This window comes from Tauraco erythrolophus, chromosome 14 (genome assembly GCF_009769465.1).
Source record: "Tauraco erythrolophus isolate bTauEry1 chromosome 14, bTauEry1.pri, whole genome shotgun sequence".
Lineage (NCBI taxonomy): Eukaryota > Metazoa > Chordata > Aves > Musophagiformes > Musophagidae > Tauraco > Tauraco erythrolophus.
This window is the reverse complement of record NC_141478.1, coordinates 8183119-8210913: the sequence shown is the minus strand read 5'-3', so window position 1 is coordinate 8210913 and position 27795 is coordinate 8183119. Positions and strand designations below refer to the sequence as shown.

At 41.4% G+C, this 27795-nt stretch overlaps 1 protein-coding gene across 1 annotated transcript in view; it reads right to left on the bottom strand.

The window, feature by feature from the left end:
- The window catches only part of AGBL1 (AGBL carboxypeptidase 1), a 275673-nt gene that overhangs the window by 67398 nt on the left and 180480 nt on the right, over positions 1-27795 (bottom strand). The window contains exon 22 of the mRNA XM_086620561.1: positions 20788-20948. Coding sequence (XP_086476687.1) covers positions 20788-20948 — 161 coding nt within the window. The remainder of the gene's footprint in view (positions 1-20787; positions 20949-27795) is intronic.

The following is a 27795-nucleotide window of genomic DNA, read 5'->3' as shown; positions in this document are numbered from 1 at the left end:
CCTTCTGTCTTCCTCTATACTTCCCCCAATTCAGATAAGGTTGGTCTTTGTTTTTCATTGGTGTCTGTCCTGCCATATAAAATTGCACATCATGTTTCTATCCTATAGAACACATGCTTTTCAGCAAGCTATAAATCAGTATGAGCTAAAAGTTACTGTAATTAGAAGAGACACAGGCCCAACAGTGCAGCTACAGATTCTGATCTTCAGATAATAACCATAAAAAACTGAGACATGCACACTCCCACATCTAAACATTCCCACATGCATATATACACACAGAAATGCTGTCTACTTTATCCCAGGAAGCCTATAGTCTCTGCAGAAGAAATTTTAAAAGTTTAAACTTCTTGACTGAAGAGGTGCTAAAACAGAGAATTCTTACAGGGAGTCTAAGAAACCTTCAGAGGATAGAGCAAACCGGTTTTGTGAACATGGGATACTCCCTGACTCATCACTGTTGAGAAGTCTTTTTGCTACTCAGAGTGTTCAGAGAGTGACCAAACACTCAGAGCTCTAGACTTGAGCTCCATTTTCACCAGAAGTGGTGGAGAGGGGCATCAGTAATTATGTCTCCAGCATAACATTTATGTACAGTTCCTAGGACAAAGAAGCCTGCTGAGGACAAACTGACTATTGGATAGGAAAGAAGTTGGCTAATGGTCTTTAGGGACAGGCAAGAGGATAATTCATGAGTAGCATATGAATATGACGGTGTACAGCTTTTTCAGAATGGACAGGCAAGGGAATCAGAGACTCGTATGTTAAGGCATTCATGCACTTTCTTTGAAATACTGATTAGAGTGGGAAATGGATTTGCAGACAGTGCTTGCATAAGGACAGTAAGTAAATGAGCACTGTGACAATACTGGTACCCTGTATCACCAGTGAGATCAGTCATGAGCGCCTGCCAATAAAGCTGCTTGCATTTGAATATGTCATGTTTAGGCTCTGAGCAGTGCAGAATACCAATAAAATCATATAAGGCAAACTTTAAATGTTTACAGCATGGAACTAATAGGATATTGTAATCAAAAGCTTAGCAGGGTAGCTGACAACCCTTGCACCAGCACGAGGCAGGGAATGGCCAGTAACGAATGAGATAAAGAATTACCTACACTTCAATTGGAAGGAAAAAAAAAAAAAAAGAAATTATTTGCTGATGCTGACCAGTGTCAAGGCTATTGAACTCATTGCATTCGCCCACATTCTACAAGGTAAATCAAGGGTATCCAGCAGGAGATCTGAAAGCAAATCTTCATGGGTTCACAGTCACCAGACATCCAGCTGGTATAATCAGATGATTCAGGAGGCCAGTTCTGGGTTATTATAGAGCATCAGCCAGACTAGAGGAGTGTCGATACACTGGAGTCTACCTCCAATCTACTTTTAATACCTTCAATCGACCAAAAAGTCCTGTCAATACCTTCAAAGAATGAAGAGACTTTGGGAAACAGAACTTGCAGAATGAGAGATAAAGTGAAGGTCTTTAGATAAAATGAGCAAATGTTTTGCTTGTCATTTTGTAATGACAAGCATCTGATGAAATTTGAGCTACGCTTTAACAGAATAACGTGGTTTTATTCATTCTGTAACTTTGCCTGACCTGTGGGTATGCTTTCCAGGCAAAGCTGACTCTGAACAGGAATTCTGTTTCCTTCAGAGGCAATGAACCCTGATATTTAGCAGATTTTCTCACTTGTAAAGACTTGTCAGCCCAGCACAAGACATGTAGTTCTCTAACATTAAAGCACAAATTCACATTTTCCTTGCAAACAGCATCAGAAGACAACAAATTCCAGAACCACTAAAGGTTCTTCCATGGAAGAGATCCACTAAAGCTTAGCGAAAAGTAAGATCAATTAGACATTTAGGGATGTAATTTTTCTGTAAATTTTCCACAGTGGAGAACTCAGTGGAGATGGTTGGATGGGGGAGTGGGGATCCTTAAGCATTTTCTTTCTATAAGAGACTTAAGAAGAACTGTACATTCCTGAGAAAAATAACATAAACCCAAACAAAGAAAGATAGTCAAAGTGTTAAGAGACCAACCTGGTCATACCAACAAGGTCTTAATTGACTTCAAACGTATGGCAAAAGTACAAAGGAAGTTGAAAAAACGATTAAAATAGATTGGTTAGTACTAATGAGTGCAAAAGTACAGAAAGAACAGCTAGGAATAAAGCTTGAAAAATGAAGGCAAAAGTGAGATGAGACTAGCAAAAATATCACACAGAAAAGGATATCTTCCTTGCGTTTAATAAAAGGCAGATAAATTGTTAGTCCACTTTCCAGAGAAGAAAAAGCTATTGACAATAAGGCTGAGAACAGTGATTTTGCATCAATTTTCATAAAAAGGTCAACTGTGATGACAATTGGTAAGAACTAACGTAGGAGTAAAGGAGGCCTAAAATACAAAAGAAATAGGTTAGAGAAGTTACATAGCTTAAATCTTGCCAAATGAGCTGAATTTGCTCTTTTCCCTCTGCAGCTCTAAGGAACTGACTCAATCAATCTCAAAGCTGTTAACGATTATTTTTGTAAACCTTAGGAAAGATTGGGGATGAACTAGATAACTGGCGCAATGTAGTACCTATCTTTTGAAGAAAGAAAAAAAAGGAGAAGACAGCAAACGATAGACCTGTCAGCTTAACTCTAGTTCTCAGAACAAAGAAACAATTTGGAAGTACCTAGGAGAAAAGAAGAAGTGGGTATTAGTCAACACAGCTTTGTCAGGAACAAATTATGATGACCCATTCTAATTTGCTTCTGTGAGAAGGTATCAGGGAAATATCCAGTGGACAAAATGTCAAATGGTAAAGTTTTTTGAAATCATTTCAAATTCTCAAAGCAAATACCCAGCACGGTCTAGATGAACTACATCTGAGTACATACATAAACTGTTTAGAAAATTGCACTCAGAGAGCAGTTCTCAGTGTTTCACTATCAACACGGATAGATGTGTTGAATGAGCTTCTGCAGGACTCAGTCACGTATTTGGTACAATTCAATACTTTCATTAAAGATTTAGATGAAATAGGCAGTATGTTAATTCATTTTGCAGATGAAACTAAAGCAAGACAAAGATTGTATTAAAATCCAAAATCATTTTGACAAACTGGAGATGCAGCCTGAAGAAAACAGTTGCAATTCAATAGGGTCAAGTACAAGTTACTACAATCAGACAGGAATAATCAATGGTACAAACACACGAATGAGGAACAATGATAAGGTAGCATTTCTACTGGAAAAAAAACTAATTTGCATTACTGAAGATTACAAGCTGAACATGAGTCATCCATTCCTTTCTGTTACAAAAATGCAGATACAATACTGGGTGGGTATAAAGAATGTAAGATGGCAAGACAAATTAATCTGTTCTCTCTAGATCCAGCACTATATTAAGATCTCCGCTAGTGTTCTGTTTCCAGTTTGAGCAAAGTAATTCAAGGAGGATTTGACTCAACTGAAAAGAGGCCAGAGGGCACATTGAAAATTAAATAATCAGCTCTCCATGTCTAGGCCGAATGGGGCAAAAATGACCGGCAAGGACTTCCCATAGCAAGACAGGGCTAAGCTAGATACCCAGAAAGCATAAGGGTAGCAGGAGATGAAATAGATTATTTGGAGAGAGTCTGGTAATTCCATCACTAGTCCTCTTTAAGAAAAGATTAAACATTTCAGGAATGATACAGGTAAAGCTGATCCTCACTGGGGGGAACATATGAGCTATGGGAGATCCCTGCCAGCCCTTAACATCTCCAATTTTATGCCAACGCAAGTGAAGCTAAAAGTTCGTTCCCCACAAAGATAATATAAGAGGAATAATTTCCATACTAACTGGCAGAGCAAAGGTAAAGGAGCAACAGAACTCCAACAGAAGTCAGGTCTGCTAAAGCAGTGTGGGATGACTTTCATTGCCTTCCACCAACTGCAGCAGGAATCAGAAATGGGATGTGCTGATAAGACTGCACATAGCACCCACACCAGGAAAATCAATCACTACTGGAGACAACAGTATTCAAAAGTAAATCACTGGAAGGTCAAAAACCAGGAAGAAGAGGAATTGCAAGTCTATATCAACATGCACTGATTGAACTGTGCACTGCTAAAGGAAAGCTTGAATAAAACTTGCTCATGCTACAACTAGATGTAGGGAGTATTACAGGTCACTCCTTCCTTGCAAACTCACTCCTCCTCACAAAAACTCCACAGAAGATCAGAAGGAAGGGAATTAGAATGAGCTTTCATTGATGAGCTGTTAGACACAAATAGCTTAACGAAAGCTGTGTACAACACATTAGCAGCAACCAGGCTTGGCAGCGTTGTTATCGCTGGGTATTAGTTTATAGCAGTATATGCGAAGGAGAGGCCACTGTGGGCAGAGCTGCCAAGTGAATCATAACGGATCAGGAGCAGAGGGCTTCCCTTCAGAGGGCTGAGCTAGGAACGTGGTACTGGGAATTCTTTTTCTTACCAGTTTCATCTAATCTCTTCTCCTCTCTTTAAATCCCTTTTCTATTCTAGGCTTTGTTTCTCTGGAGCCACTTGCAACATTCCTTTGTTGTGGCTGAAGGAAGGAAACAAAAGAACTGCAAAGTATTTTCCTCTATTAAAATGTTTTGCTCACTGAATGTGCACTCTGCATTCTTAACTGTCCTGATCCAAAGCACAGTAAAGTCTTCAATTGCCTTGGGTCACATCCACAGTACAAACTGATACTTCATCAGTCTGGTGGGAATTATCCAGGACTGAATTATCAGAGCATAAATTCTGGATTGGATTTCGTATAACCTATGGATCTGATATGTCCTTTCATTTTTTCCATCTGCATTTTAGCAGGGGCTGCTAGTAGGTGTCTTTCAATGGGGTTTGAGAAGTTGCATTTCCAGCTTTCACACTCTGATAGGAAGAGGCTTAGACTCTAAAATAGAGAGGAAAACAGATTACACCAGAGACTACGCCTTCTCTTTTTTCTTTTTTTTCCCTGCCCTCTGGTGAGATAGCTTTCCGTAGTTAGTTATCCTGCTACTAAATCAAAGTAGAACCTATGAAAGATTTGTAAGATAGATGGCATGAATTGCTCTCAATGACTGTAAAGAAAGCTTTTGATAACTGATGTGGCCAGATCCTTAACTTTTAGATGGCTAATAAAGTTCTGATGATGAATCCCATTTGGTGGGCCTGGAGGACTTTGGCATAGTTTTTCTTTGTGTGCATATGTGTTTCCCCTCCACACCAACTCCAATATCAAATGGAATAAACTTTACCATGACAAGGTACAGGTAGGTACCATATATTTTGTCTTTGTCTTTCCTAGAAATTAATTAGCTCTGGTGCTATGAAATCTCTGCCGTGTTGTATTCAAAGGCAGACTCCTCTAACACTTTATGCACAGCAGAAACATGCATTGTTGCTGCTGGGAGATTTATTCACATCATAACCAAAGTGCTTCACATGTCCAAGAAGAGTAAGTCCTTTGGCTTTTACCTCTTGTGACAGCCTCAACACATTAACTTTTCCATCCACGGACCAGAGTATATTAGGGATTAATACGGCTCAGCAACTCAAAACACACAGATTGTCAGTCCCAGTAATCAGCCTGAAGAATTTTGAGGACAGTTGTTATTTACAGAAAGTGATAAGAGACCCAGCAGAACACTTAACTCTAAATAAACAATGTGGAAACTTCACTACCCGGAAAGTCCTAAGTGGCAAATAGTCAGCTCAGATGTTCCCGAGTGCAATTTGATTGCATTCATGCTGAGAGGGAGCAAAAGCAGAAGACAGGGAAAGGGTAAGTCAGAAAGCAGGGGGCCTTTCTCACATGCATTCACTCTCATTTCAACCAGTGTTTAGCTCTGGTTTGTTAGCTCATTAAGAACGTTTTACAAAAACCAGTCTCAACACACTGATCACCAGCTCCGTCACGCAGTAGTGCGGCATGTGTTACAGCACACAGCTCGGTAACAGGGACCTTCTGGCATCTGGGCAGCAGCAGGTCTCACTCCAAAGGCTATGCAGAGCTTGCAGGGAGTTCAAGGGGCTTCTTTGCAACACAGAGCAATGGATAACTGCAAAGAGTTCTCCCTTCTCCTATGTTCCTCTCCACCAGAATACCCATACGTGGTGACGCGAAGGGAGACGTTTCGCTTGCACAGCAAGCAAGCTTGTGGCAAAGTGCAATGAACATGACAGGCAATATAAACCTTGCTTTAACAAGAACACTGTGTGGATCCTAAGTTAACCCTAGGTCCAAGCTGCAGCCCAGCCTAAGAGGGGAGAGAGGCGTCTCTTTAGAACAATGAGGAGGCTGCAGCCAAACCCCCACCTCCTTAGAAACGTGCAGTAACTTACCTCCATCTCCCCCTGCCACTATGAATTTGAACAAAGAGGGAGAGTCAGGGAAGAAGCACAGCAAGTGGTTTCTGCTCACCCTAATGCTGGGAAAAACCCTCCAACAAGCTGCTGCTATTCACAGGAGGACTTGCAATCGAGCTCTAAATATAGCAAGGTGGCACAACAGAGGGGGCTCCGCACTTTCGTTAACACCAGGAACTGGAGCTCAGCGATGTGAATGGGCTGATAACAGCTCCCATCGTTGGGCACTTTGTGGTTAGACATTGCCAGCTGTTGAATTCCTTCCAGCAGCTTTTTTGATATACCAGTATAATCAGGCAAATGTTGGGCTAAAACTGAAAGAGTTCAGAAAAACAACAGTGTGCCTCCCCAAGACCAACTCTTCCGATCTTTGAACTTGGTTGTTATCTTTAAGGAAACCCTCTTCTGAACTTTGGTATCAATCTAATTAATGAGTTAATTTTCTGCTAATCTATTCTCTTCTTTGAGTCTGTGTCATGATTAATTTAGTTCCAGTGAATTTCCTTTACTGACTGCAGAGTAGAAACACATTTCCTATCCTATTAATCTCCACTTCTGACCAATCAACAGGGACCAAACAAGGGCATATGCCTCCATGCCTTTAGTTTCTGAGCCATTAGAGAGCCTAGGCAATTTCTAGAAAAGCAATATGGAGGCAAGTAGAGAAATTATCTAGGCACATTTGTGTCACTACTACAGAGGAGATGGACGTAGGCTGGACATCCAGATGATGTAAAGGCTGTAGAGTAGTTGAAAACTCTGCACAGTTACATCAGCCACAGATCTAGCCAAGAGGACAATCCAGAAGGCTGCAAACTGCACAGAAACGTCATTCAGTGGCAGAGGATCAGAGAAGAGCCCAGGCCCAAACTCTGAAAATATAAATCTCTGTTGAGGGAGACACAGGAGAGATCTGGGTTTCACTACTCCTGAAGCTCTTGAGGCTCCAATATTATTTTCCTGGTGTGGAAAAGAAGACCTTGCTTGGAGGATAGACTTCTCTGTCTCCCTCCACCTCCAACCCTCTTGTGAAAAGGAAGGAAATTTGGCCTGCCCCTCCTCTAACTATTGAGGTAATAATTACTCTTGCACCACTGAGTCCCCACCACAAAAAAAAAAAAACCACACCACACCCACAACATTATTTGCTGCTCAAATTTAAAAAAAAAAAAAAAAAAAAATTAAACTGCAGAGATGGGAAGTGTTACCTTCCTGGGATCACAGACCTGCCCTCACACCTCACATACACCTTTCAGGAAAATATTGAAAAAGAAAAGTAAAAGAGAAGCAAAACCAAACAGCCCCCTCCTCGAAAATTAAAACAAATGTATTGGGACTTTCTGTGTGACATCCACAGTAGAACAGTGCTGCCAGCAATTAGCATCACAAACCTTCCTTATGATGCCACAGTGTGTCAAGGACGTTTTTAATGATGGATCAAGGGCACCGCTGTTTGTGTGGTGGTGTGTTTAAGCTGTGTTAACAGCGGCCACCTTAGCGCACAAATCCAGGATCCCACAAGGGATGCAGTAAAGGCAGGAAAGCACCACAAGGCAGGAGAGGTCTCTCTGCAAACAGGTATGCTGTTTTCATGGCTGTTCCTGTCATACCTGCAGCAAAATGTTCACTAAATGTCTTCCTATTGCTTCTTTCCCAGTCACTGGTTACTTAAGAGTCATTCTGTAAGTGGATCAAAATGCCAGAAATGAAACATGAGGAAAAATACTCTGAAAAGGGCAGAGACCTCAAGTGATCCTATCCATTACCCTTTTTCAGATAAATTCCAGCCCCTATGCCAGAGTATTAAATTTCTGAGAAATTTAAGGAATTAGTAGATGTTGCATTACAGAAGAGCCTTACAGACATCTGACACTGGTGAGGATAATCTGCTGATGGACCATGGGCACCAGAGACACCTGGGCTGGCAAAGAGAACAAAGATCAAAGGTCATGCAAGGATGCCAAGTACACTGCTCCCCACTTTGCTGTATCACCAGGTCATGCGTGACTAGATTTCCCAAACAGGCTGGTATACAGCCAGCAGCAGCAGCACCGTGGGCTTAGCCTTCAGGCCTTGCTCTCCAGGGACTTTCTCTGCTCAGAGATGAGTCTTTGATCCTGAACAGTACATTTGCACAATAAGACTTTGGGTATGATTTTAAAAAGCGAGAGGAAAAAAAGTGAACAAAAGCTGTGTTTCTGCATCTCATGTCTCCAATCTGCTCCTTCTTGAAAGGGGCAAAGACACGTCAGAGACATTGTCAAAGTGTTTAATCCATTATTCATATTTCCACCTGTTTTTTTCATCCTAAACTCCTGAATCTAAGGCATCAGGTTCTCGTGGCATTGAGAATCACTTCCATGAGCTGAGGGGAAGGCAAGGAGAGGGCTTAAGTCTTGGCCTGCCCTTACCCTTCCATATCCACCTTTTACCGGAACCCTCCACCATCTTTTGCTCCCTGTTCTGTACCACCCACAAACTGCCAGCATCACATCCTCATCCGTTTGTTTGTCTCTTTTCTACTTGGTCCTTTCTGGGCTACTTAGGTAAGAATAAGCACTGTCTTCAGGCCAGATGCATATAAAAAAAAAGAGACGTGATTTTTTGTGGGCATGCACTTTCACATGAGAGACTCTGGTTTCCCTCACCAACACCATTTGTGGCCAGTAATCTTCCAAGGTAATTGCTTAAAGATAAAATGGTTTCTCCAATACAGTTCATCAAACCAGGTGAGGATAGAGCTGATTGATTCAGGAACCTACTATCCTTCTTGAAAATACTAAACCTCAATGGCAAGGCACATGGACAACACCGAAAATAATATAAAACTGTTACTTTAACAAATGCTACACTTTCCCTAGCAACACCAGTTTGAATTGTTGTCTTCCTATATCTTAAAAGATACCACAGAAACAAGCAGAGTTCCAAAGCAGGTCGTAAAAGCAGTTAGAGGCATAGGAAGACTAAAAAAATTAAGCATCTTTCACAATCACATGCACAACAAGGAAGGTGATAGTTGTTTACAAAACATCTGGCAATTTGGGCACTCCCAATTATTCTCTCTTACAGCAGAGGACAAAGGTGCATTTGCAAAGGTGAAAGACCAGCTGATGAAAGGAAATACTTTCTCTTTCTGCAAAACACACAGCTAATCTATAAAACTCATGAGAGAGGAGGGTGCAGCCAGGAGCAATGTAAGATTCAAAAAGCATTAGGCACTTAAATAGAAAATGAGAGCACTGGAATATTTCATTAGATAGGATTATTGTTATTATAATTATTCAGAAAGGCTACAAAGTCTTGTGTTTCCAGGTATAAATAAATCACTGTCTGAAGATAGAAAGGCATTCCCCCAGAGCGTAGGGGTACTCTATAATTGTTCACAATGGCAACTTCTTGCATCCCTCTCTGAAATCTCCAGCGCTGAGCACTGTCAGAAAGGACACTTGACTGTACTAATGTACTACAGTGGATCCTCTCTTCTTATGATTCACTTAATCATAGACGAAAACACAAGTTGTGTGCTAGAACAAAAAATGAGTATTAATAATAGGGAAAGCCTGACAAGATAAATCCAGGTAGCAATGCTTTATCCAAATTCTTGGCTGCCCCCTGCAGCTCAATGGAAGATGAAACTTTGCTTTACTATTTGAAATGGGTGTTTGGTTTCTCTTTGGATTGCATTGAATTTTTATCTTTTAATGAGATGTTGATGCTTTTTGGAGGATACTATGAAATGGCATCTTCACAAACAATTCTGAAGTACAGAGCGTAGTGTAAAAACTTGTTGGTTAGACTCGACAGAACAAACAGATTAGACAGAGAAATAGATAGGAAACCTCTTTCTATTCTTCTCCTTATTCTTAATCTCTGACGATACGGGCCTGATAACAGAATCTTTTTCTGGCATTCAGCTGCTTCTAGTGCTTATTCCACCTTCCAAGACCAAATCCTCAGACTCTAACCTATGTTGAAATATGGATTTAAGGTAGTAAGTAACTGTTAACACTTAAAAGGAAGCCATTACAGTTTAAATGGTGAATAATGTGCTATAGATAAAGCTGCTGATTATGTATTTTTAAATGGTTAGGGATATATTTGAAAGTCTAACCACCAAGCGTGCTAACATTACTTTAAAAATGAAATCTGACCTTCCAGAAATTAACTTTTCCCCCATTTAAAACCCACAAGTTTTAACAGGAACAAATGGAAGTAGGAATGGGAGATGGATCACGGGGGAATATAAAGAGAAAATCCCCAAAGAGATGCAAAAGGAATGCTTTTTTCTTCTTTCCTCTTACACAGTTCTGAGTCTGCCTCTCCTTCATGCTCCGGCAGCAGCCCTGGCCCTGGCGCGGTGGCTTTGTCAGCAGTGGTGGTGCAGACAGCAGCTGCCCGAGCCCTCAGTATCTGCCCGCAGACACGGGGACAGGGAGAAGCTGTAACCTTTCCTCGGGCAAGGAAAGCTCACAGTAAACACTGGTGTTTTTTTGTTCGTTATGGCCATGATATCCCAATCCAATTCTTTCAGAGTTACAACTTTCCACAGAGTTCTGCCAATCCTTCTCAGCTAGCAGCATCCTTTCCCACTTCTCTACCAACACACCCGCTCCCATGTGCACACTGAGTCCCTTCCAGCACATCACAGGTCTGTCTGCACTGTTCGGGGACAGAATCAGGCCCACATCTCTCACAGTGCACTGTGACAGTGATGAGAAAGTGGCAGTGCTCTGTCCTGGACTTCGCCCAGGAAAGATCCCTTATCTGGGCTGCATTGCTAAGTGCTACAGGCTGGCCAGGGCCAAAAAGGGGCAGGTCTTCAGCTTGGACTTGAAAGTAAACTTTCCCCACATTTGTGGGAATCATATCTGGGATTTTAAGCTTGAGTATATTTCTGTTCTGCAGACAAAAAATAAAAAGCTAAGTATTAATTTCATGTGGATCTTGCCCCTCACATCCTTCTAGTCTCAGCTCCAGCCTAATTCTCACGAGGCCCTGAGCAACCTGATCTAGTTGGAGATATCCCTGTTCCTTGCAGGGGGGTTGGACTAGATGGCCTTTGAAGGTCCCTTCCAGCCCTAACGATTCTATGATTCTATGATTCTTTTTGCCGATATCACATTCAACCTATACTTCCTAACAAATTCCTGGTTTCTGAGAAAATACAATGAATTGTCAGAGGCTACAGGAACTGGCTTTCACATTTGTACCTCTATGCATACGCACTAATCCACACTGGTACATGCGTGTGTTGGGCCCTGAAACAGCAACCTGCACGTATTTGCCTCATGTCTCACACAATACCTCTGCCATGTCTCTCTTCGCAATATCTAGCGCGGCAGCGAGCGGCAGGGTCTGAGCGTGAGTCACAGCCACAATACACCCAGCAGCCCGAGCCTCTGACAGAATATACAATGCAGCTGAGATGTCAGTGGAGGTGGCTTTGGAGTACTTTAAAATGCTGTTCAAGTGCCAACTTTCACCGCCAAATATGACACTTTGCTCGCCCACCTGCTTTCCTTCCAGGCTATGCACTGCTTTTACTGCAACACGGCAGCTTTAATTATGAATTCCTCTGCCTTCTCTATCTCTTTAACTATTTGGTCTCTCATTTGTCTTGCTAAGTTTTTCGATATGGTCCTAGAGAGCAGTTGTAGACTATCACCACAGTACAAGAGGGCTGGTCAAACTCTCATTTTGCAGGCTGGGCACCAGACCAAAAGGACTTGCAACAAGCTATTTGCCTCTAAAGCAGCAATTTCTGTTCTTATGCTCCTTTTGCAGAGAAAGGATGGAAGCGATGGGGACACACTGTACCTAGAAGTATCATTATATCAAAACCATTTGGCTCATCTTAGCTCATATTGTCTGAGTAAATTAAACAAGTATGAACTTTTGACCTGTTTGATCCTGAAAAACTGGATCCCACTGGTGGTTTTATTGGGGATTCAGCTCCTTCTATCCTTATACTTTGCCCATCTAAATCTACCTTACACAATGGCAATGCGTGCAGCACTGTGACCGTCTCTGCTGTGCAGGACTGTGAGGCTCTGATGCTACTGATGGGCAGGGAGACCTTCTGCTCTATACAGTCTCATAGACCCTTGGCATTCATTACAGTTTGCTTCTAAATTCTGTGATGCTTGGGCATCTGAGCCCCTATGTGGGGTCCAAGAGGTGAGAACTCCAATTAGTGAAGTGTTAAATCCAGATAATCCAGACCAAAAAGCCTCTTGTTCCTGTGATCTACATCCCATGATTAACTCTCCAACACATGGGAGAGCAAAACCTGTTTTGACCCTGAACCAGTCTCATTTTCACCTACCTGAGTGTGTTCCTTAAGAGGCTCCATTTGGAGCTGTGGGCAGATTAATTAATTGCAAAAAAGAGAGCAACTCATCAGCGGCAAAATACACTACTTGCACAAAAACGTGCTTTCTTCCAAAGGGTTAATGAAATGCATTTTGGCTAACTGCCATCCTACTCATCTATCCCATTGCTTCTCCTGCTCAAAGGAAAGTACTGTAGCATGTATTGGTATGAAATATCTGTCTGTCCTCTGGTTTTCACAAGTCTCTGAAGTTCTTTTGGGACTCTGGGAACACCATTTAGAAAAGGTCCACAAGGAAACACTAAATCACCAAGCTCCTTGAAATAGTCTTATCATTTGTTCGTGTTTCCCATCAACTCAAAAGTACAAGGATACCTGCCCCAGTCAAGCCTTGTTCATCCATATCTCTTAATATCATCAAAGAGCTGAAAACAAAGGACAGAGATCATCAACAGAGTTGCACTGACAAAGTTGTCTCCTCCTGCTCTTGTGCCAGAGCCCCAAATCTAATGCAACTGATGTTTCAGCTACAGCTGCAGTCTATCTATAGTCTATATAAGGCTATATATAGGTCCTCTGAATCTGCCTCTTCAGCACTAGATCTGTGATATATTCAGACTGAAATCCCCTCTCTGCTTGCATTCAAGATGATCAATAGTCTAAATAGACTGATCCTCCCATCATCCTTTGTACCTTCTTAGAAAAAAAAAACCCACATCTATTCTCTTCCAGTGTCAGCACTATCCTGGTCTATATAAAAGCCACCTCAGAGCAAAGTGTAGGTTCCTCATAATGCATTCCTTTGGGGACATTTTATAATGGGGAATCACTTCTGAACCCCTGATAGCAACCAGCTTTGTTTTTCTGTCCCAGCAAGTGAAGGGCTCCAGTGGCTTTTGTATTTCAAGTTAGATCTTAAGGGAAAAGGACTGCAGCACAGAAATACAGATGCTCCTAATCAATACGAAAACGTCTAATACCAGACAGTACCACAGCAATATGCCTCACAGAAAGGGCAATGCAGAGCCCATTTGTTCTGCTGGATATATACAAGTTCATTATCTGTAGTCCAGTCAGATCTGTATGTGTATGGTAATTTGAATAACCTCAGACAGATATGCCAGCGAGCAGTGCTTTTGTGCATGTTTGAAGTTCTCTCTATGATCTCTTTCTCTTCCATTTGCTCTTTTCCTCTCCTTCCTTTCTGCTGCTATTTAAATTGGTATTATTAGCTATTAAATGATAAATTAATTACTTCTGAAATAAGTGTGAATAATTGTACCCAGCCTGGCATAGCTGGGGTTGGCATTTGATAACAATCAACAGAAGCTGTGCAGCTCCCAGGGTATTTAATAATAAAAACCAATAGAAGGAAAATAGGGACAGCTCTAGAAAGCATTAATGAAAAGTTTCTGAATTACAGTGGCTTACCTGTGAACAGCTACATGAAAGCCTTCTGAATACCAAATATATTCATTATAGGCTGTATTGCTTGTCTGAACCCCCAAAGAATTCACTGGGCTTGTATTCTCAGAATAACAAAGGAGAAACGCTGAAGAGCGCAGCATAAGAAGGATGAAAAGGTGGATGGAAGAAAGTTCACATTCTTATTTAGAAAACATGATTATCAAGGTATATAATGACAATCAAATCTGAAGCCTGTAATAGAGCCAAACTCAAAATCTGAGGTTTCATCCTCTCAATATCAGAGAAAGCAATTCTTTAGGTCAGACCCTGGGGGGACAAGAAGAGATCATGCTTTCGCAAAATCAGCGTGAAAGATCACTGGTGAGTGTTATAAGGCATTTCCAGAACTGATCCTAAATGGTTACAGCAATGTGAGACCCCTCCAAACCAAAGCCCAGCTTCAGCTACTCTCACATCTGTCACATTGTGCTAATGTTAGACTTTGCTCTCAGAAGTGTTGTACGAAACATGTTAGAAACTCCTTTCGCCCCATGTTCTGCACCACCAAAGCGACGTGGTAGTTTGGCTTACTTAGGCAAACGCATTTCCACAGCACTTCTCTCTCCAGCAACCAAATACAGAAATACCACATCCAGAGATGTTCATAATGCAGTAGAAATCTCAAATTCCCTTCCTAGCAATAAAAACTGTGACTAAGCTAAAAAGTGGAATCAATAAACAACCTCCTCTCCTGAAAGCTGCCACAAGGTATTTAATGTCTACAAGATGATCAAGGTTAAAAATGCACAAAATCTTTACTTAAAGAAAAATGAAGCTTCAATCAAATAGAAATCAGAATCAAAACAGCCGTATAATTCCTGCTGTTTTTTCCCTGTGAGGTTAGATTCACTAAATGATGAAAGACCACTTTCATCTTCATCTATGTGTCAGAGGACTCTCCGGAGTCCAGCTGCCCAGTCTGCCTCAGGGGACTGGATGCCATGACTGCTGGTACACCTGAACTGTGAGGTCATGGGGTATTTTGCAGAGCAAAGCACTGTCTTGCACTCAAACTCTTCAGTCAAAATTTGTTCCAGTTTGTACAGTCAAAACAAATAATGTCAAGGAATGACACCCACATTCACGTATAAGTATAGGAAGACCCAAACCACCAGGGCAAGGGAGCCATTTCCTCTCTCTGCACACAAGTATAATGCTGCATTTCTGCTGTTCAAAAATGCACTAAAGATGCTCCAAATGAAGCGAGCATGCTCCGCTCCATCCGCGTAATTTTGTTGTTTGAACTTTCCTCTTTCTTGTCTGCTTCATCTCCCAAATTCACTCTAGTTTGATCTGAATCATGTTTTGGCCACATCTCTTAAAAGATGAGTGGAATTGCTTGCACAGCCATAATGAGAGGAAAGCGCATTACAGTGAAAAGATGGGAAATCCAACAGCTCAATACTATCGAGGATCACGATCGTGCATCAATGCGGTACAGAAGAAGAGCAAGCACAGTTCCAAATGATCTGCAAATCCTTCTTGTCGATTCTTAGATTTGCCATCCATATACTGACCAGTCTAACTCTGCTCAGTGTATGGAAGATGAAAAGATTACATCCGGACAAAGGACCAGAGCAGTGATTAAGCCTTCTGGTTTTGATTAATAGCAGAGCTAGACATATTTACCATTTGGGGTGGAGAGAGATTTGGCTCTGCACAGGAAAGGTAAGAAACGATGAAGAAACACAGGAGACCAATAATATCTGAGTCAGCAGAAAAGGCATAATGACTTCCTGAAAGCCTGTCTCAACATATAAGATGTGTCTCATGAACAAATGCCTACAATTGCTGCAGTGTATGCAAAACATTTCCTGGCACAACCTGGAGGACAGAGAAAAAGAAAATGAAGGAATATGCCATCAGTTCAAACCATGAGGAAGAGGAGGAGGATACCTATAGTGAGGGGTTGCTTTTGCAAACCTGCTTTAAGTGAGCAAACAGTCACTTCCCATCCTCTTTGTGGTCATGACAAATGTGAAGTTACCTGGACAGCATTGACTTAAAACCTAATTGCTTTTATAGCAAATGAGGCATGAAGCCTATTATCAAAAAACATGATGTCTGAAATACAAGCTGGCATTTCGCTTTCCCAGTAAAGATCTTCTGAATGCCAGAATTGACTGCAAGGCACGGCGGGAGGCTAGAAACACAAAATTAGTGATTCTTCCTGGGGCATGGCAATAGTGTGCCTGTGAGGCCAAGTTTGAGAGAGGGAAGAATAAAGTGCCTCTATCAGCATCTGACACATTGCTTTGTTATTTGAAGGTGGCTGCAAAGTCCAGAAATTTCTCCATATATTTGACCTAGGCAGAGTGGTCCATAAGACCAATCCTATTCAATACCGGTGGAAAAAGGGCTATTTGATACAGAAAGACACCTAAATATCACTTGTGAAAAGAAAATCTACAAACAACAAAGTCCCTAAGTAGGTCTTGTGCAGTGTGAGGGTGATAATGCCTGAATAAGTGTGAGAGGGAATATGAAGTGTCCCAGGAGCACAGGTTGTTAATCAAGAGACTAACAAATACCTGGAGAAATTTAACCTGTCTTCCTCACCATCACACATTGTAGCTCTGTTGTATCTTATCTGTGTACTGCATCTTATATTTTCTCTACCTTTTGGTATGTTCATGGGACCATTGCCATATAGACATGTTGAGGACCAGTGACAGAGCTCTTAGGCCAACTTCAAGATGTCCAAAGATTTCCTGGGTTTAGGGGAAATACTCTACTGTCCTACTAGCAGTACAGCCCCACTGATAGAAGTTCAGCCCCCACTTATTCTCAGATGCAGTTACTTTGCTACTCTGCCTCTGCTGTGAACTTACTCCAACAGTTACTCAACTCGTGTTTGTAAATGATTCCATTTAAAGCTCACACTTTAGGGGAAAGATAGACTGCAAACTGGGGACAGCAAGAAATTCTTGCTCGTGTACCAAACTGTGCTTAGTTAGGTCTGCTAAAGGTTTCTGCCACCTTTCTTTGGCGCGTTGGAGACAGTGCACTGAACACAATGGACCTGATCTGGTGTGAGAAATCCCCGATTCACACAGGATGCCTCCGCTAGACCAGTCGCTGCCCTGACAGCTATTACCTTGCTCAAGAGCAATATAAGAGCTGTATAAAAGTGCAGAGCAAATAGTTCATTCCAGGGAAGCAGGCAGAGTCCAGCTTGCTCCTTCATCCCCTTCAAAGCAGGGGTGAAAGAACAAGGCTGCAAAATACCCAGAGCAGAGACAGCCTGAAGAGGAAAATTAAAAGACACATACAGTTACAAATGTTGACAGGTGAAAATGTTTGCTGTCGGAGGAAGATGCTGAGATGCCAAGTCAATGCCACGCACACCAGACACCAGGGCAAAGAGACACAAATGCAGGACATGAACTGCAGGGATCTCACAACAGAAGAGACCTCTGGCTCCACAGCTTTTGATCTATGTATCTTTACAACGAGACATTCCACCTGGGAGTCAGCCTATATCCAGTGCTGGATTAACTTCTTGTTCTGTGGCTTGACCTGTCACCCAGAGTACTGCAGAGATGGGCACTCAGAAACGCATATTTAGGAAATACATTAGATCGAGATAGATGTATTTAACCTAAGCACTGTGCAATCCATCTCACTGCTCACAGCTTAATTTCAGCTTGCTTTCTGCAAAACAAACCCCTAACATCTAAATAAAGCTTGTGTTTTCAGCCAGGTTGAACAATAATTCTCTACTTTTGATGCTGGTGAATACTGCTCTGATAAGAATCACCGATATTTTTCTAGACATGTCAGCAGGACAGTCTTTGGGACGCACCTTCCTTTGCCAGAAAACATTAGCTACAGTCAGAGCCATTGCTTCCCATTTAAACACCTATTGTGTATATCATTTCCTGAGGCCAGGACAGTGCAGACTTCTGGAGTAAGGATAGTCTGCAAGCTGTTTAAAGCCACCGCTGTTCACAATGTAAAGCATTTAAGACAAAAATTGCACAGGGTAACTGTCCAGACTTTTCCTGCTTTGCACCTGAAGGATCCACAAATCTGACTGCTTTGGCAAAGGTACCTAAAAATTTGGGTATTTTCATTCACATCTACTCACACTTCGGAAGCAGAGAGTATAGAAAGCATTCAAGGATGCTGTGCATTTTTGTGGTAACCACAGAAGGTAACAGAGCTAGTTTTAAGCTACAAACATTTCATTCTCTTTAAACCCATAAAGATAGGTCTAGTCTAGCAAGCAGCAGAGTATAATCTCCATTGATGTAACGATATACCATCAGTTAACCAGAAGCCTCTGGTGACTTCCTTCTGCTATCTAAAAGAGCTAGATTAGACGTAATCTCTACAGAGTAAGATTAGACTGAGTGGTACCCCTCAGCTTCCTCCAGAGAAATGTTTTGATGGAGAATCACTTTTTTTTTCTTTTCAAGATCTGTGAGTTGAGAGAGAAGTATAGAAACAGCTGCCCCTCCTGCCCATACCAGAGTGCTCTCTGTATTCTGAATTGTTCCATTGGTTGCAGTAGGGCTCCTATTCCCACTAAAATCAAATCATGCACCTCTCTTGGCTAAACTCACAGAAACCTAGGAGTGAAGTATTAATTTTCTGAACCAGAATTAATATACTGCACAATCATTTTCTATGAATTATTTATTTTTTAAAAAGAATATGCTAGCAAATCCTTTGGTCCCTGTACGTCCCTTCCCCCAAACTTCAGCAACCAGCCTCCACTACACGATATATCTGGGTGGGATTAAACAATTCAACTGCTTACTTGGTCTGCAAACAGTAATAAATTTCACCTAAGCTACTAAAATTCCACAAACTTGCAATTATACCCAGTGGAGTGAAAATGAACAAGTCACTGACACATTGCCTTTTAGCAGTGACATTACATCCCTGGGTGCCACGGAGGTACTCAATAATGATGGGAAAACTTGAAGGGATAGAAGGCTTTGCTTTCAGCTACCATGGACACATTTGAAACAATATGGGAGTTGTACAAAGTAAGGGGACTTTTTTGTTGTTGTTGCTAACTTGTTTAAAAATATTTGTAATTAGAGAGCTTCTTATTTTGGTACTGATCAACTGCTACACAATGTTGGGAAAATAGAATGAATTCCCATTAATATAAAACCAACTGAAGGAAAATAACAGAAGACTACAAAGACCAGGGAAAATGCTCACTGAGTTACTGTGCCCAGATGGCTTTTTTTTCAGCGTCTGAGGCTAGTCAGGGTTCAATGTTTTTCTTCCCGTAAGAGAAGTTATTTTCATGCAAAGGCTCTTCTAGCTCCAGTTCAAAAGTGAGAATTTGGTTTATATCTCAAAACCATCCGCCTAGCCAGGCTTCAGTAGTTCTAATGATATACCAATGATTCATGGGACGGCTATCCACAACACGGATGGTGTTTACAACACGCCTTAATCGCTTCATTTGTATGTTCAAATGTACAAGTGAGCACAGCTAATCCAAAGGAATGTCTCTGTGTTTTAGCCCTTCTTTTCATTGTCCCTCATAAACATTAAAAACTGCGAACAAGCTTGTAAGAATGGTTTTCGGCATGAGGAACAGGTGGTGGTAATGTCGGTTAAGTATTCCTGCAGGGAGAAGACTGGAAGCCTGCTATAAATTACAGGGGCACTTCTGCAACTGAAAAACTTGCTTTCATTGATGAAGCTGAGAGAGCTCTTTGATGACAAAGCCATTAGGGAGCTTCAAATCATATCACATCACAAAGTTTTCCTTCTCTATTTGTCTTGGAAAAACATTATTGCAGGCATATGTACCCGCACATAGCACTAACGAGAGATGGTGGCCTAGAAAGAATACACATATTTCTGCTTCATCACAAATTCAAGCTGAAAACTCCTATACTCACTCACTTAGGTCCAATTCCTCGTATATTTATAGTGGGGTAACATCACTTAAATACATCCCATTGAATGTAGGAAGTAAGTAAATTAACTGTGCAATTTGGAAAAACAACTCCTAAATAATCAGTAGGATCATGACTTCTTCCTATGCATCAAAAAATAACAAATCTATGCTCTAAATGTCTGCAGGACTTAATTCAGTGAGGAAAAGAGGAACTTCTAGGAGTATCCTTGCAGAATCAGGCCTACAGTTTCTAAATCATGCTATCAAAGTCCTTTTCTAATCTCCAATACTTGTTTCCTACCCTGCAGCTCTTAGAGAATGCCTTTCTTGTATGAGATCCTCTCCATGGAGGATCTGATGTGAACCAAACAACTCCTGACACTCCAGTGAGCAGAAAAATGTTTCCTGCTGATGCATTTTTCTGGGGCAGTAACATCCCTGTCCTCCAGTAATCAGTTTTGATAGGAAAATGGAACTTCACTAGAAAATAGAAATCAGATTATTTTCTTTCACCTTTTTTATCTGCATGAATGGCTGCAGGGTATGGAACCACTGTTTTAGTAGTTTTTTGGGGAGTCAATTGCATCTTCATTTCCAATTACTCTCAATACACTCCAGTTCCCAAGACGCAAATCTCAGCCATAAGGAGAGTCCATTTCTGCATATTTAAACTCAAAACATAACCCCACCAACTTGTTTTCCAAAGGAAAACCCTCTGAATACTGCCATCACTGACCTTTGTGTCCGATCTGTTATCTCCTCCTCCAGATCTAGCAGGAGTGCTGCCTGAGCCATCACCTTCTTGCTGCAGGGCAGAGATTTGAGGTGCAGAATGAGCAAACCAAGGCAAAACTTGCTTCCCATTTCCTCCAGCTCTTGAGTTCCCAGCTGCAGGCCCTGATAGAGAGGCAGAAAGTTCAACGCTGAGTGGGCATTTCACGGCTACATGAAAAGGCATACACTTGTTTTGCAGAAGAACACCACCACTGAGCTTCCTCCTTCCATTCTGAATTAGGGGTTCATTCATTCACATTTGCTACCTATGGAAATTTCCCCTACAGAATCGTCTGTAAACTCACTGACAGCACTTGGTCTACAGAAGCTATTCTAAAAGAGCCTCTATTTCACAAATGGGGAAACAGAGGCAAATAGTTTAACTGCCTCAACTACATTTGCAGAAGTCATTGTAAGAATTAGACTCAGGCCTCAGGAGAGTCTGACTGTAAATCCACTTTCACAAATCATTAGGACCCATTTTTTCCTTTCTTTCTGTAGACAAGTCATCTCCCTAAGCAATAGGAAAAAAATAGCTCCTATGATTGTAAACACTGGGCAGTGGCAAAGATAAAAAAGGAAACTGGGAAGGGGAGAGAAGGGGGGAGGAGATCTTTAACAAGTTATGAATTGTTTTTTAAGAAAATCAATTGCAAAGTAATTGCAAAATAACAAACACCTCTAAGGAATTTCTCAGTCTATTAAAAGCTGATGTCTCTCTAACAGAGACAAGCAGAGACAGAGAAGCACAAACAGGGTTTGGATTATCAGCATCATGTTTCAAGGGAAGACTCCTCCAAGCTGTGGGTTCTTGCTTGGAAGAACTCTGATTATGAATAATCTGTGTTTGCTTTTTCACTAATTAAAAAAATAAAATAAAGCTCTAGCAAAGAAGGAACAGACCAAGGAGTGAGTCAATGTAGTCAATGGCAAGTAGTGAGAGGGCAGGAGACAAACAAGCTCAGACATCGTAAAAAGAAACTAAGAAACTGCAAAATCCCTCATCTTTGGCATTTAGTGACCACATCACATGTACTCCTCCGTGGTGGCACATCAGGGGTTGAATCAATTGCTGAGCAATTGCTGCCTCTGCCAATATCAGCCCTATGTGCTTTTGCAGCACAAAACATCTCTGCAGCCAACCTTCTGATGAGAGCTCCAGCTTCATTTCCAAGACTGTTTCCTTAGCAACTCTCAGGAGTCCACGCTCACAGTCCTGGCACTAGCTTTATGCATGGTGTGAGCTCCATGTCAGCATGGTCTGTACTCGACTCTCTACTAGATATTTGTTAGTGGACATCTTATGGGTAATGAAGCCATACATGTTCTGGAGTCCTCCATGACAAGAGGCTGATTTTCTTTTTTTTTTTTTTCCTATATAAAAGTTGTTGCATTTGTAGAGTGCTTTGAGATCTTTGAGTGTGAGCACCTCTGTAGTGCTGAAAGATTATTTCTGAGCCAAAAGCATGCAGGTGGATAGAAGAAAGAAGAGATTTTTGGACTTAAACTTCTGCAGCGCTCTTGCAAAGCTCTTTTTGTGCATTTTGTTAGAGAACACAAACTAAGTGGACAGGATGAAAACCATCACTTCATCTCTAGCAGGTCCAATGTATGCAAATATCATCTGGCATTACAAATACCTTATCTGATAAAAAATGCATTTTCTTATACTAAAGATGTTGTAATTCTGTTTCCTTTCTGAGACTCTGTGAGGGAAGCATGAATCAGTAATTATGATGATGAACATGAACAACATGAAACACAACACAGAGCTCAAATATATACCGAGTGGCCGGACAACTAGAGAAGCACAGGATCTGCCCAGAAGAGCACATAGACACTAGGCAGGGAATAGGGTCTCTGGAGAACTGACTTCTGCTCTCAGAACAGTCTCTTAAGTATTTTTATCACAGTAGGCAAATCTCTGACACCATTTCTTCTCTCTATCCTATTCACTTCCGCTGCAAGCTTTGCCAGGCAAGATCCAGGGAGAATAAACTATAGCAATAATTAATAATAGTAAGAAAACAGCAGGAGAGGCTTATGGGAACCAAGGGTCATTAACACAAAACAATGAGAGTGCTTAGCAGCTCTGCATAGATTCCTAAATGTTTTATTGTTTTACTTTAAAAGATTTAAGATATTTTAGCATGGCAGAGTTACAGTCAGCAGGCAGAAGTGGTGACATTTCTGAACAAAAATATGTCATTTCCACAGAAAAAGAGTTATTTTCTCAGGGGCAAAAAATACAAAGAACACCTTGCGGCTTTCCCTGGGGTGCATCTCAGGGTCTTTCTTCCAAGATCAAGGCAACATACTAAATACCCATCAATCCAGGAGATGCGAATAGTGACTGTGCTAAAACTCAGCCTGTGGCTTTATGATTCCCTGGAGCTTTATTCAGGATATGAAGAGGCCTTAAGAAACTATGAGCAGAGAAATAATAATAATAAAACTATAATATACCTCAGAAGCCTCAGAGAGTAATTGCTCATGCACTGAAGTTAGCTGCTGTACGATGGACCCATATTGCTTTGATACCAGACAGCTCAGGAGTAACAGCTGGAAACCTCAGCTAGAGGATTACTTGTTAACACACTTTATTCTCTTCAAACACAGACAGACTTCTATTTTTTAACTCAGATAATTCTCTCCATTTTCTTCCTCCCTCCTCAGCTCTCAACAAAGGGTGGAGCTGGAGGTGCGTAACATAACTATCATTAAACTGAAGCTGTTGACAGACCTGACATACCAATCTAATGTGTTGATGGCATCTGCCAGCAATGCCAGGAGCTGGTGTAGTGGTTAATAATCGGTCCCTCTTACATTGCCGAAAGGAAAACTTGGTCTCCAGGCATTTCCCTTGTAGCTGTAGAGCACAGAGTTGTAAAAATGTTGAGACTATGCTTAAAACTCAGAGTTGTGAAAATATTCTACAAGAACACCAGAAAGAAGAAAAGAACACCAGAAAGAAGAAAAGAACACCAGAAAGAAGAAAAGAACACCAGAAAGAAGAAAAGAACACCAGAAAGAAGAAAAGAACACCAGAAAGAAGAAAAGAACACCAGAAAGAAGAAAAGAACACCAGAAAGAAGAAAAGAACACTGGAAGTGGTGCACCTTGATTTGGTTAATAGGCTGGTAGGACGCACACCTCCATGGCAGCGAAGCTGTCTTGCTTCTACATGTAGTGACAGTACACGCTCTGTTTGCCACAGCTGCACAGGAGGAACCTGCTCTGCCTGACAGCACCTCCCCTGCAGTGTCCTGCCAGTCTGGATTCTCAGTGACCCCATCTTTCTCTCTAGCACAATGCTTTATGGCTCTGTCCTCCTTTAGACACGTCTACGTGAGCAGTGGAGCATGGTGCTAAGTCTTCCAAGCCAGCAGAATCTAAGCAAATTCCAAAGCAGGAAACAGTATCTGCACCAGAAAGCTACAGACATGCTCATCAGTCCTAATTAGTGCAGCCTCAGAAACACGCTAACAAAGCTATCCTACTTTGATGATCGACTCACATTTCCACACAGTTTCTGCTCTCTGTTACATGAAAGCACCACTCTAGATCAGCATCAGCTTGATGCATCATGCTCCGTTGCGCAATACAAATACACTCATTGGTCCCACGAGCCCTGTCATGCCATATTTTGCAAGCATCACATTAAGGGATAACAGGTTAATTGTTTCCTGGCTGTTATAGAGAATAATGGAGCTAAACAACTTCTCCTAATCCCTTTTCACATTTTCATACTGCAACCGACAGCATGAGAGGAGGTGATGCCTAATAAAGTCCAAGTTTTGGATTTATTTATTTTTCATGGGAAGAAACAAATTCCAGAGGTAGGCGACACGGCCAGTCAGATGAATGAAGCAGACGTTTAGTCTATTAACTCTTGGTCTAGTTACACCAATTCATTTATTGCCTTTTCTGCCAAAGCTGTTACTAGCATACTAGCTGGGGCAACAGGACGCTCACTTGCATCCCTTGGATTGACACTATTACAGCAATAGGAAACAGGGGAGCCAGAAAAAAAAAAAAATCTATTCTTTGACTTATCATTTGGCCATGACATTGTCAATACAAATTTTTCTAAACAGAATTGATGAAATCATACTGGAAAAACAGTTCATTCATACCCAGCACTGATGCATCAAAGAAATATCCGTAACTAAATGTTTCCATTTTCTCTCAACTTGCCTTCAAAATGCTTCACAGGCTAAAAGACAATGCAATGGAAAAACTTTGTTATTCATTACTCACATGCTTGAAACACTCCTGCAGCCAAAGGCAGCAACAGTTTCATAATACGGATATTGTTGAAGAAGGTGGAAAGACTCCAGAAGTTAAATTAGAAATTTCTTCACAAGAATAACTTGGGCTACAGTAAAATTAGTTAGAACACAGTAATAAACACAACTAGACAAAAGATTTCAGAGAGATCAATTGTTTCCTGTGCTCAGAGAAAAGGGATCTTTGGCCACTTCAGCAGCTTCTCTCACTTTTGGTCACTGTTGAGTCCTTGGGGTAACAGTTTTTCTCTGTAAACTCACTTCCAGTCAGTACATATACATACACGCTTACAGAATACTCTCTGCATCTCAATAGCTTTACACATGCACAATGGTTATGCCCTAAGGCTGGGAATAAATAAATTGACAGTCTGGTTTCTCACTAATTCCATCAGTGAGCTCTCCCTCAGAATACTAATAGAAACCATTTGGAGGCTCTAGAGGATAAACTGGGGAGCTGAATGAAACATTTGGTGCCTGGTGTCTGCAGCCTTAATTTTAGCTTGGGCCAGCCCTACAAGATACTGTCCTTTCAATTCCTGTGAATGAAAACAGGCAGACACATGCTGGGGAACTGGCTATTTAGACAACTAGGGCAGTAGGGAATAAGTCAGGTTTTCTCATGCCCCCGAGATCCCTAAGCAGCAGGTATGGCATGCGAAATAGAAGTGAAGGGGATGGGGATGGGAAATTGGGCCAAAAGATTTCAAGAGGATTAAGCAAGCAGAAAAGGCTGAAGATGTAAGAAAAAAAATAGGCTAACAGGAGTTTCTAGAAAGAAAGATGAGAGAGGCTGGAGTTAGAGACAGAAGATAAAAGGACAGAAGAGATAAAAGAATGAGAAAGAAGGAGGGGTTGTTGAGGTCAATGGATGCTGATATAGAGGAATGATAACAAGAGGAAAGTCAATGGAAACCTCTACCCCGTCTCACCCTTGGAGAGGTGTGCCTCGGTCTGAACATCTGTCCTCGTTACATCTGGTACTCTGGCCACATAGTGAGGAAACAAGGCCCAGCTTGCCTTGAATCCTCTCACAAAACTTTTGCTGAACTCAGCTGGTGTTTTGCCTGAGCTGGGGCTGAGTAAACTTCTTAGGTACAGAAACAAAGAAGTGGTTATTGTTTTAATAATTCAAATGGATTCTTTGCCTGGTTAAAGATATGTATATTACAGGCAACACCGTTCAAGGAAGAGAGTGAATGAGAAAATCTCCCTCTGATCCATTGGAGAAAGAGTGCTAAACAACCTTTTCCTAGGAGAACTGGGGATTGAGCAAAAAGAAAAACTTGTGGCCAAGTTCTCCAGCAAAACAATTATTTAGATTATGAATTCTCCAGGTCTACAGAAGGGAAGGGTTTCCTCCTTCTTTCCTCTATGCTGACTTCCTGTTTGTCTGACATTCTCATCTCCACAGCTTTCCCTTACAGTATTTCCACAGTTGTCTCCCTGTCCTTTCCCTCCATCCTTTTTTTCCTTCCCAACTTCTCCTTCTCTGCTCCTCCCTCAGCATCCTTTCTCCCTTTCTTAATCAGCTCCCATGTATTACTGCATCCTCAACCTATGACAAGCTCATCACGTGTTGGAAGAGCGAAAGAAATTGTATCAGTGTTGCACTTACCAACCTCAGTTGGCCACTTTGCTTGGCCACTCTATCCCACACACTGCTATCTCATGTTTTATGTCAACAAATTGCAAATTATCTAGAATGGAGACAGGGGTGGCTTTAACTTCCCACTTCCCCAAAGACTGCACACTGCTTCCACACCCATTGGATGCTGTTATACCTATTCTGCGTTGCTGTACAAGACTGAAGGTGGTACAGGGTACCAGAAAGCTCAGCTTTGCCAGACAGCTTTGAATAGCACAGGGACTGACTATGCTTTGTTTTTTTTTTTTAAATGTGGGCCATAATTGTGAAGGGTGGGCATGTCCAGAATAAAAGATGAACGAAAAGACAAAGAGAAATTAGGATACTTTCCCCTACGCAGACCAACCATATAGCAAGATGTTATTCTTTGCAAAATTCTTACTTTCCAATAAAGTTGAGTAGTACATTGGTTTTCTGTCTCATTATTACCACATGACATGCTAAGGTCTTATTTTTAGGCTTTGGATGGACCCAGACTAGCATCAGCAGATTATCCCTCTCTTTGCAGACACTGAGGAATTTTTCATCTCATTCCACAGTGTCTTTTCAAACAGCAGTGAAGAGGCTGAGTGAATGATATGCCAGCACTTTGGAGGAGTCTGCATTGTTTCACAGAAATGGGGTCAGGAATGTCTCAAGTTCTGACCTAAGGACTGCAGACAGTTCTAGGGAGGAGAAGCCTGCCTGCACCATCTGATGAAGAAGAGTGCTCTTGGAAGTGACAGAGCAGAGGGCAAGATTTGATAATAGATCTAACAAAAAACAATGGGCAATGTTTGTTGGTTTGAGGTTTGGTTTTGGGTTTTTTTTGTTTGTTTGTTTGGTTTTTGGGGGGGGGTCTAGTTAAAAAAAAAAGCAAACAGCAACAAAACACAAAACCCAACATGTTAATTCCTAAAGGAAAACAAATGCTGCTGCAGGATCCTTAAGTCTCCTACTTGGCAGATGGGGAACAGAACTAGGGAACTGTTCAAAGTCAGGTAGGGATTCTGGGGCAGTTCGAAGAAAGAAATCTGTTATCTTACATTGGTGA